Here is an 11,507-nt window from a genome sequence, read left to right on the forward strand (position 1 = left end):
TGGGGACATGAGAGAAGCCTCCCAGCAGGATGGAAACACATCTGGATGTCCCCTGGGCAACATCTCTGTAGACAGCCAATTCTTTCACACCAGAAGCGACTTGCAATATGTTCTCAAGTCGGGTGAGCTCCTGTCTGTCAGCTCTAGCTTGTGGGGACATGAGAGAAGCCTCCCAGCAGGATGGAAACATATCCGGATATCCCCTGGGCAACATCTCTGTAGACGGCCAATTCTCTCACACCAGAAGCGACTTGCAGTATGTTCTCAAGTTGGGTGAGCTCCCATCTGTTAGCTCTAGCTTGTGGGGACATGAGAGAAGCCTCCCAGCAGGATGGAAACACATCCGGATATCCCCTGGGCAACGTCTCTGTTGACGGCCAATTCTCTCACACCAGAAGCGACTTGCAATATGTTCTCAAGTTGGGTGAGCTCCCATCTGTTAGCTCTAGCTTGTGGGGACATGAGAGAAGCCTCCCAGCAGGATGGAAACACATCCGGATATCCCCTGGGCAACGTCTCTGTTGACGGCCAATTCTCTCACACCAGAAGCGACTTGCAATATGTTCTCAAGTCGGGTGAGCTCCTGTCTGTTAGCTCTACCTTGTGGGGACATGAGAGAAGCCTCCCAGCAGGATGGAAACATATCCGGATATCCCCAGGGCAACGTCTCTGTTGACGGCCAATTCTCTCACACCAGAAGCGACTTGCAGTATGTTCTCAAGTTGGGTGAGCTCCCATCTGTTAGCTCTAGCTTGTGGGGACATGAGAGAAGCCTCCCAGCAGGATGGAAACACATCCGGATATCCCCTGGGCAACGTCTCTGTTGACGGCCAATTCTCTCACACCAGAAGCGACTTGCAATATGTTCTCAAGTTGGGTGAGCTCCCATCTGTTAGCTCTAGCTTGTGGGGACATGAGAGAAGCCTCCCAGCAGGATGGAAACACATCCGGATATCCCCTGGGCAACGTCTCTGTTGACGGCCAATTCTCTCACACCAGAAGCGACTTGCAATATGTTCTCAAGTCGGGTGAGCTCCTGTCTGTTAGCTCTACCTTGTGGGGACATGAGAGAAACCTCCCAACAGGATGGAAACACATCCAGGCATCCCCTGAGCAACGTCTCTGTGGACGGCCAATTCTCTCACACCAGAAGCGACTTGCAGTATGATCTCAAGTTGGGTGAGCTCCCGTCTGTCAGCTCTTGCTTGTGCGGACATGAGAGAAGCCACCGAGCAGGATGGTAAGACATCCAGGCATCACCTGAGCAACGTCTCTGTAGACGGCCAATTCTCTCACACCAGAAGCAACTTGCAGTATGATCTCAAGTCGGGTGAGCTCCTGTCTGTTAGCTCTAGCTTGTGGGGACATGAGAGAAGCCTCCCAGCAGGATAGTAACACATCCGGATATCCCCTGGGCAACATCTCTGTAGACGGCCAATTCTCTCACACCAGAAGTGATTTGCAATATGTTCTCAAGTCGGGTGAGCTCCCGTCTGTCAGCTCTAGCTTGTGGGGACATGAGAGAAGCCTCCCAGCAGGATGGAAACACATCCGGATATCCCCTGGGCAACGTCTCTGTTGACGGCCAATTCTCTCACACCAGAAGCGACTTGCAATATGTTCTCAAGTCGGGTGAGCTCCTGTCTGTTAGCTCTACCTTGTGGGGACATGAGAGAAGCCTCCCAGCAGGATGGAAACATATCCGGATATCCCCAGGGCAACGTCTCTGTTGACGGCCAATTCTCTCACACCAGAAGCGACTTGCAGTATGTTCTCAAGTTGGGTGAGCTCCCATCTGTTAGCTCTAGCTTGTGGGGACATGAGAGAAGCCTCCCAGCAGGATGGAAACACATCCGGATATCCCCTGGGCAACGTCTCTGTTGACGGCCAATTCTCTCACACCAGAAGCGACTTGCAATATGTTCTCAAGTTGGGTGAGCTCCCATCTGTTAGCTCTAGCTTGTGGGGACATGAGAGAAGCCTCCCAGCAGGATGGAAACACATCCGGATATCCCCTGGGCAACGTCTCTGTTGACGGCCAATTCTCTCACACCAGAAGCGACTTGCAATATGTTCTCAAGTCGGGTGAGCTCCTGTCTGTTAGCTCTACCTTGTGGGGACATGAGAGAAACCTCCCAACAGGATGGAAACACATCCAGGCATCCCCTGAGCAACGTCTCTGTGGACGGCCAATTCTCTCACACCAGAAGCGACTTGCAGTATGATCTCAAGTTGGGTGAGCTCCCGTCTGTCAGCTCTTGCTTGTGCGGACATGAGAGAAGCCACCGAGCAGGATGGTAAGACATCCAGGCATCACCTGAGCAACGTCTCTGTAGACGGCCAATTCTCTCACACCAGAAGCAACTTGCAGTATGATCTCAAGTCGGGTGAGCTCCTGTCTGTTAGCTCTAGCTTGTGGGGACATGAGAGAAGCCTCCCAGCAGGATAGTAACACATCCGGATATCCCCTGGGCAACATCTCTGTAGACGGCCAATTCTCTCACACCAGAAGTGATTTGCAATATGTTCTCAAGTCGGGTGAGCTCCCGTCTGTCAGCTCTAGCTTGCAGGGACATGAGAGAAGCCTCCCAGCAGGATGGAACTACATCCGGGCGGGTGTCCCCTGGGCAACGTCTCTGTAGATGGCCAATATAAGCCCCACAGAAAACAATGCACACATAGCACAAAGGACTTGTAAAGAAGACCTTTCAAGACTATTAAAACCATGGCCCTCGGCCAATGCATAATCGATGGCGATCTGAACCCGGAGAGATCTGAGATTCCAGGAACCCTCATCCACAGCCGCCCCGTTTCCCAGACCAAACGCCGGGTAAATATTTAGAGTGCTTTAAAAGCAACAGCCCCCGAGAGAGCTCGCCGGCCGAGCCCAGCCAGCAAGGAAAAGCCATCCAGGGCTGCGCTCCATGCGAGAATCAAATAAACAAAAGAGAGTTTGATTAGGCCTTTACACGCTTGGATGGAGGAGCCGGACCGCCTGCCAAGTCCCTGGACTGCAACCTCTTGCGCAAGGATGCTTCGAAATAGCCACCTCCCAACCCTTTCACTATTTGTTTGTTAATATATATATTTGCTAACCTGTATTCTATGTGTATGTTGATTTGCCCGTTTGACTGGACCTCTTTGGTGTGGGAGGGGTTATAGGCATGTGATTGTACTGAGCATGTTCAGACTCAGGACTCCATTTTGTATTCAGTTTGTTTACCACCTCAGTGGAAGTGGATGTGTCTGTTTACCACTTCAGTGGAGGTGAATGTATCTGTTCATCACCTCAGTGGAGCTGTTTACTATCTCGGTGGAAGTGTGTGTATCTGTTTACCATCTCAGTGGAGGTGGATGTATCTGTTTACCATCTCGGTGGAGGTGGATGTATCTGTTTACTATCTCGGTGGAGGTGGATGTATCTGTTTACCACTTCAGTGGAGGTGGATGTATCTGTTTACCACCTCAGTGGAAGTGGATGTATCTGTTTAGCACTTCAGTTGAGGTGGATGTATGTGTTTACCACTTCAGTGGAGGTGGATGTATCTGTTTACTATCTCGGTGGAAGTGTGTGTATCTGTTTACCATCTCAGTGGAGGTGGATGTATCTGTTTACTATCTCAGTGGAAATGTGTGTATCTGTTTACCACCTCAGTGGAGGTGGATGTATCTGTTTACCATCTCGGTGGAGGTGGATGTATCTGTTTACTATCTCGGTGGAGGTGGATGTATCTGTTTACCAATTCAGTGGAGGTGGATGTATCTGTTTACCACCTCAGTGGAAGTGGATGTATCTGTTTAGCACTTCAGTTGAGGTGGATGTATGTGTTTACCACTTCAGTGGAGGTGGATGTATCTGTTTACTATCTTAGTGGAGGTGGATGTATATGTTTACTATCTCGGTGGAGGTGGATGTATCTGTTCACCACCTCAGTAGAGGTGGATGTATGTGTTTACCACCTCAGTGGAAGTTGATGTGTCTGTTTATCACTCAGTGGAAGTGGATGTTTTTGTTTACCACTTCAGTGGAGGTGGATGTGTCTGTTCACCACCTCAGTGGAGGTGGATGTATGTGTTTACCACTTCAGGGGAAGTGGATGAATCAGTGGAGGTGGATGTATCTGTTTACTATCTCAGTGGAAGTGGATGTATGTGTTTACCACCTCAGTGGAGGTGGATGCATGTTGGTGTTTGGACTTCAGTAGACAAGTATGACTTGTGGACTTCAGTGAGTAAAGACTATGGACTATTGCAGTGGTTCGGTTCTCAACCTGGGGTCCCTAGCTGTTTTTGGCCTACAACTCCCAGAAATCCCAGCTGTTAGGATTTCTGGGAATTGAAGGTCAAAAACATCTGGGGATCCACTGGACTATTGATTCAGAATGATACTCTGTGTACTCAACACACAGAGAGAACTACATCCTATCTGTAGCTAAACTTCGGTAAGAAATTTGCCTGTATGGTGAATTATTACCAGTTTGCAAACACACCAGTGCCCTCTGTTGTCCAGAGTGAGTTTCGCACCACAACTTTCCTAGAAATGGACCTCAACTCTGAGGATGCGTGCGATAGATGTGGGCAAAACGTAAGGAGAGAATGCTTCCGGGACATGGTGATACAGCCCAGAAAACTCACAGCAACCCAGTGATTTCAGCCTGAAAAGACACATATCTAGAAACGGATGCCAGCTTTGTTTAGAGCGATTCTGTCGCTCGGTTTTCACCCGCAGAAAAGTTTTCATTAAGAAGAGAAAAAGGGTGAAAATATTTCCTGGAAGGACCAGCCAGACATCTGAAAGCCATGTCGGATATTTCCGAAATGATAAATGGCGTTGATGGCAAGTATCAGGGGAGCCCACAAATCAACCCAGGCGTCACCCAGTTTCCTTTGTTTGTGGCTTTCTCGGTTACGGCCCATTTGATTGACGAAAGTCAAGGGCGGATATTGGCCTTTGATGGCGGCAAAGGAGTCAAAGCCAAAGGCCCGAGATGAAAGGGAAGAGGCATAAACAAGCCCTGATTGCAAGGGAGGCGAGTTCGGATGGGATGTATATTTGCTTAGATCGCCTCTAAGACAAATTACACGTTGGCTTCAATCAGCGGGGAAAGAGCATTTCCAGGAGACGTCCTTGCGGCGATTGGGAGATGCAGAAAAGGTTCCTCAAAGTCAACGAGTACAAGGAAAGTCCCGGACAAGGATAACCAAAAGCCATGCAGTCTGACCCAGAAACTATTACGAGGGTTGATTGAAAAGTAAGCCAAGTGTGGAACCCTGCACAGACAGGGAAGCCTGAGCTAATTTAACGAATTTACGACATTATTCGTTATTCGGAAGAATGAGGAAGTACTCCATCAAGGACTTGGGTGTCACAGAGAACGTTCAATAACAAAGGCGGTTGGATCAGTAATAGCAATGGCGCTTTAAATAATTCAAAATGACCGTGACACTTGGCTATTTTTCCAGCTATACATAGTACAAGTACGACATTGATAAATAAATAATCACCATAGTAAACACATTATATTAACATCTCTCGATTTAAGGAGGCGGCTTGTTGTTTGACAGACTCTCTCGTGAGCTCTCTCTCTCTCTCTCTCTCTCTCTATATATATATATATATATATATAATATTAATATTTTGATGAAGGGCAGTACCAGGTTAGCATGACTACATACTCCATGCAATTTTTTTAATGTGAGGCTCCGTATATAGTGCAATTCAATTCAACCTCTTTCTATCTCGCTGCAAGGTTTTCTCCATCACCAGATATTATTAGTTATTATTATTATTAATATCAGAACAAATTAATACCACAGCCCAAAATGACATTATGCTGGGTTGCTGTGAGTTTTCCGGATTGTCTGGCTATGTTCCAGAAGCATTCTCTCCTCTGAGGATGCCTGCCATAGATGTGGGCGAAACGTCAGGAGAGAATGCTTCCGGAACATGGCCAGACAGTCCGGAAAACTCACAGCAACCCAGTGATTCTGGTCATGAAAGCCTTCGACAATACATAAGGGTGAACTGCATCTGAGGGACGATTCCCATCGAGAATGCCGAGAGCTAAAGTCGTCAATATATATACAGCCTCCAAAATGTGATTTAAGGAGGAGAAGCAATACAAAAGCCATGGAAAACTACAAATCCCTCAACAATAGCATCAAAAAATGGGAAGCGGCTTGAGGAAAGATCCATGCCCTTCCACAATGTTTTCCAGCCAACCCTTGGGAGTTGCAACTCGGATAATTTCCCATGACAAGGAGAGTAATAATTAAATAATAATAATAACAATAAGGAAAATTGTATCTACGGAGTCAAAATTTGTCCTCTAAGCCTTTTCTAGATCATTTTCCTATGGGATTTTTGGGCCAGAAGTCCTTCCTCTCAATAGGTTTGAGGTTTTGTACATCCACACGAAATCTTGGAATGTATGGGACTCATCCTATACTTAAACTACACAGTCCTTGATATTTTAGTCAACCCATCCTTGTAAACATCGCTTTGGAGACTCTGCAGAATTCTGGGGACATTTTGTCAATACGCAGTCGCTCTCGCATCCCTCTCAAGGCCTATCATACTCAAGACATAATGTTTACAAACCCGATCCTCATTTTTTTGAGTGGCTGGCAGGCAGCTTATGGAGCATATTGTGCAATGAACACGGTTCCGAAGAGACTTGGCTTCGGCAACAATGCACCAGTCATCGATATACAGTAAAGTGCTCAAAGGTCGGCGCTTTTCTCGGAACATGCGAAACCCAATCCCTGTTTTTATCAACAGCTTTCCTAGCTTAGAAAGAGGAACATAATAACACAAGGGACTGATCTGGTCTAATAATCATCTCCTTCCGAAGAAGTGTAGCAGCTCCTGAATCTATGAATTATTACGCACAATAATTTACAAAGCCTATACAATTGTTTGAGGTTTTTAAACCATCCCAAAACATTTTTTGTTCTCTTCCTCAAACTTGTTGGCTCACGCTGAGAGGTGACCGTGATTATATTTGGATGTCCTGAATTATTACGCACAATAATTGACAAAGCCTATACAATTGTTTGAGGTTTTCTAACCATCCCAAAACATGATTTGTTCCCTTCCTCAAACTTGTTCTCTTCGAAGTCGGCTCACGCTGAGAAGTGACCGTGATTATATTTGGATGTCCTTACAGTAGCAGCTCCTGAATCTATGAATTATTACGCACAATAATTTACAAAGCCTATACAATTGTTTGAGGTTTTCTAACCATCCCAAAACATGTCTTGTTCCCGTCCTCAGGCACACAACTTGCTCTCTTCGAAGTTGGCTCACTCCAAGAGGTGACTGTGATTATATTTGGGTAACATCCTCGCCAAAACTCCTTCTAAAGAAGTGGATGTCCTTATAGTAGCAGCTCCTGAATCTGTGACGAGTTGTTACGCATGATAATGTACAAAATTTTGACCACCCCGCAACATGTTTTGTTCCCGTCCTCAGGCACACAACTTGCTCTCTTCGAAGTCGGCTCACTCCGAGAGGTGACCGTGATGATATTTGGGTAACATCCTCGCCAAAACTCCTTCTGAAGGGGATGGCCTTATAGTAGCAGCTCCTGAATTTGTGACAAGTTTTTACGCATAATAATTTACAAAATTTTGACCACCCCACAACATGTTTTGTTCCTGTCCTCAGGCACGCAACTTGCTCTCTTCGAAGTCGGCTCACTCTGAGAAGTAGCCGTGACGCAATATGGTCCATGTGTGTGAAATGTCAAGTCTCCGTCCACAGGGTATGGCGACGTGAGGCATATCCGTCTCTCTGCAGGCGCAACGCACCCCGTTGTGACAGTTTTCAAGGGATGCCGTCTTTCCTCTGGCAGCACTGCGAAGGAGGCACGCTCCAGTCGTAGATGTACGACAGACGGAGCTTGACCTCCTCCTTGCACAGCTTCCCTTCTTTGGCCAGAGTCTGGTGCTTCTCCAACATGTCCTCGATGCTCTGCTTGTGCGTCACAATGTACTTGTTGTTGCACCCTCGGGATTTGTACTCCGTGTCGAAGCGCGGGTCGTGCACCCGCCTGACGTCCACCGGGGCCAACCAAGCGCCCAAGGAGACGTCCTCGCTCTGCCAGAGGTTGAGGAAGTCCCGGCTGAGGCGTAAATAACGAACCAAGTCGGCGGAGAGGACGTAGCCACCGCCGAGGGCGTAAGGCAAGTAGTAGTCGCAGAGCAGCCAGGCGTTCTCCTTCCACTTCCCGCCGGACTTGACGCGCCCGCGGCCCGAGAAGAAGCCCCAGTAGAGCCGCCGCGGCTCCTTGACCCGCAGCTCGTCCAGCAGGACGTCCAAGCGGACGAAGGTGTCGTCGTCGGCCTTGAGGACGAAGCGGAAGTCCAGGTGACGGTCCAACCAGGCATACATGGCCAACACCTGTCACGAAAATATGATGTGGATTTTATACATGTATGAATGAACTGAATGGGACCTACTTTGGCTGAAGACACAATTCTAAGATTAAGGCCTGCAATGACTAACTGCCTGCTTGCTACACTATAATTAAAAGTTACTGATAAGAACTGTGACAAATGAGTAACCAAAGCTACTAATAGGAATTGTACTCAAGATAAAGACAGACATAACACCTGAAGAAGTGACAACGAAACAATGGGAACAAACCGGGAGACCTTGTTGTGTGTCAGTTCTTGGCGTTGCAAATCAAACGAAGAATTCCTTGATACAGAAGTTGTTATCTCAGAGGCTGAATTTCTTTACAACAATTGACATTGACATTGATTTCACAATTTCAACAATTGACATCCTCAGAGGTTGTGAGGTCCGTAGGTCCGTTGACGCAGGGACTACGAATACACAACACTCGCGGGCGCTTAACTCTGATGCATTCATAACTGCGACATAGGATTCCAGCCAGCCTTCCCATATACATATACCTCACAACCTCTGAGGATGCCTGCCATAGATGTGGGAGAAACGTCAGGAGAGAATACTTCTGGAACATGGCCAGACACCCCGGTAAACATACAACAACCCTGTGATCCTGGCCATGAAAGCCTTCGACTGTCAGTAATTTGCAACTTTGGGACAACATCAGAGGAAATATTGGTACATAAGAGACCTTATGACAATCCAAAAATTGTGACAGACAGTGAGATGGAAACAGCAATCAAAAGAACCTTTGTTTCAAAAAGTATTCATGACACACCTTGGCTGTGAGGTTCTCGTAGGAGTCCCGCAGCTCCGGGAGGAGGAGGAGGTCCCGGTGGCGGCTCTGCTCCAGCTCCAAGGCGTGTAGCTCTTCCCCGGCGAGGCCTCCGGTGCCCACCACGAAGCGGGCCCACACGTCACTACCACCAGCGCGCCGCCCGGCCCCCGAGAGCCACGTGCTGCGGATGATGCTGCGCCGCTCGGTGTACTTGGGCCCGCTGGCCACCAGCACCGCCAGGAAGGCCGCCTCCTCAAGCGCCGGGGCCGGAGCGGCTGCAGGGGGTTGAGGCCCGCCGACGGCTCCTCCCGGTCGCGGTGGGGCAGCCTGTTGCTGGTGGGGGAGGCCCCATCCCTGGGAGGGCTTCAGGCCTTCCGAGGTGCACTTGGCCAAGTAGAGGAGCACCACTCCAAAGAGGGAGAGGCCGCCGAGACCCACGGCCGTCTTGTGTCGGCAGAGCAGGCGGAGCAGCTTCATGGCGGGAAAGATCGAGGCCTTGCTCACCCTGAGCGGCACATGGCATAGGCTCCTCCCTCTCCAGGGGCGGGGATTTGCATTGGCTCCTCCCCTTCTCTCAAGGATAGCTTAGCTCCACCCCTTGAGGCAGTCTCAAAGCCTTCCAGAACTAATACTTTAACCCCTCCCCTTTGGGGTGGTCCTAATGTCTTCAACAGTTATGAGTACAGAAATTAGCCACCGCTAAAGTGGAAATACGAAAAATGCCAGCGATCAAAGAACAGGAGGAAAAGTTGGCGATCGCGGATGGAGCGACAGCACCCCCCTGTGGCCGGAACCGAGCACAACCTCCAGGACGCCGAAGCTGGGAAAATGACGACAAAACACCTCTATGTCTGTATGTCTTAACGGCATTGAATATTCGCCGTGTACAAGTTCTGTGATTCGCCCTGAGTCCACTTCGGTGTGAGAAGGGCGGAAGATAAATGCTGTAAACAGATAAATAAGTATATTATCTCCGCCCCTTGAGGCAGCCCCAAAGTCTTGGCCTCTCCCCTTTTGGGCAGACCGAATCTTCAGACTCCTCCCTTTGGGGGGCAGTCATAATGACTCCTTCCCGTGCCTTATTATCATAGCCCCACCCTTTAATACCTCCACCTCTTAGCTCTGCCTTTACTACCTTAACTCCGCCCCTTAATATCCCAGCTCCGCCCTTTAATAATCTTAGCTCCTCCCATTATTTCCTACCTTACTCATAACATTTTATCTCCACCTCTTAATAGCTTAGCTCCACCTCCTAACTCCGCCCTTTAAACCATAGCTCCGCCCCTTAATATGCTAGCACCGCCCCTTACACTCATCCCATAACATCTTAGCTCCACCCCTTAATATCCTAGCACCGCCCCTTATCCCCATCCCATATCTTAGCTCCGCCCCTTAATAGCTTAGCTCCACCTCAGCTCCCCCCAATACCTTAGCTCCGCCCCTTAATATCCTAGTTCCACCCTTTAATAATCCTAGCTCCACCCCTTAATATCTTAGATCCACCTCCTAACTCCGCCCCTAATATCTTAGCTCCGCCCCTTAATATCCTAGCACCGCCCCTTAGCCCCACCCCATAACATCTTAGCTCCGCCCCTTAACAGCTTAGTTCCACCTCAGCTCCGCCCCTAATACCTTAGCTCCGCCCTTATCACATCCCATAACATCTTAGCTCCGCCCCTTAATAGCTTAACTGCACAGCTCCGCCCCTTAATATCCTAGTTCCGCCCTTTAATAATCCTAGCTCCACCCCTTAGCCTCATCCCATATCTTAGCCCCACCCCATATTTTAGCCCTACCCACTATTACATTAACTCCACCCCTTAACATTTGGCCCAACCCCTTTATACCTTAGCCCCACCCCCTTAAGGCGGGGCCAAAGCCTTGACTCCTCCCCCTTGAGGCGGTCCTAATCTCTCCTTCCCTTGTCTAAGTCTTAGCTCCACCCCCAGGGGCGGTCCAACGTCCCGACTCCTCCCCCTTGGGCGGGACTTATGCTTTAGCTCCTCCCCCTTGCTCATCCGAGCCCCAGGAGGCGGACACAATGCCTTGACTCCTCCCCCTTGGCAGGGACCAATAGGCGGCCTCCACAGCCTCCCCAACGTTCCAAGGGGGCGGGAAAAGGGGAAGGGGACGGCAAGCGGGTGGGGACACACCTCTGTCGGCGGCATTCGGAGGCGGCTTTGGGTTTCCTCTTCGCGGGACTGTCCCTTCCGCCGCTCCATCTCCTCCCGAGCGCCGGCGAATGAATAGGAAGGGAAGGCGGGGCCAAGCCGCGTCACGTGACTCCCATCTCGTTCCCTTTCCCGTTGTTGA

At 49.3% G+C, this 11,507-nt stretch overlaps 1 protein-coding gene across 1 annotated transcript; it reads right to left on the bottom strand.

The window, feature by feature from the left end:
• Nucleotides 1-5,400: 5,400 nt before the first annotated feature.
• Nucleotides 5,401-11,500, bottom strand: b3galt6 (beta-1,3-galactosyltransferase 6). Its single transcript, XM_062965570.1, has 3 exons — nucleotides 11,348-11,500; nucleotides 9,195-10,138; nucleotides 5,401-8,404 (listed from the first exon to the last, which is right to left on the bottom strand). Exons 2-3 carry the CDS (start codon nucleotides 9,669-9,671, stop codon nucleotides 7,829-7,831), a joined length of 1,053 nt encoding a protein of 350 aa, XP_062821640.1. The 5' UTR covers nucleotides 9,672-10,138; nucleotides 11,348-11,500; the 3' UTR covers nucleotides 5,401-7,828.
• Between the last annotated feature and the right edge of the window lie 7 nt (nucleotides 11,501-11,507).

The sequence above is a fragment of the Anolis carolinensis genome, unplaced genomic scaffold (assembly GCF_035594765.1).
Source record: "Anolis carolinensis isolate JA03-04 unplaced genomic scaffold, rAnoCar3.1.pri scaffold_15, whole genome shotgun sequence".
NCBI classification, from domain to species: Eukaryota; Metazoa; Chordata; class Lepidosauria; order Squamata; family Dactyloidae; genus Anolis; species Anolis carolinensis.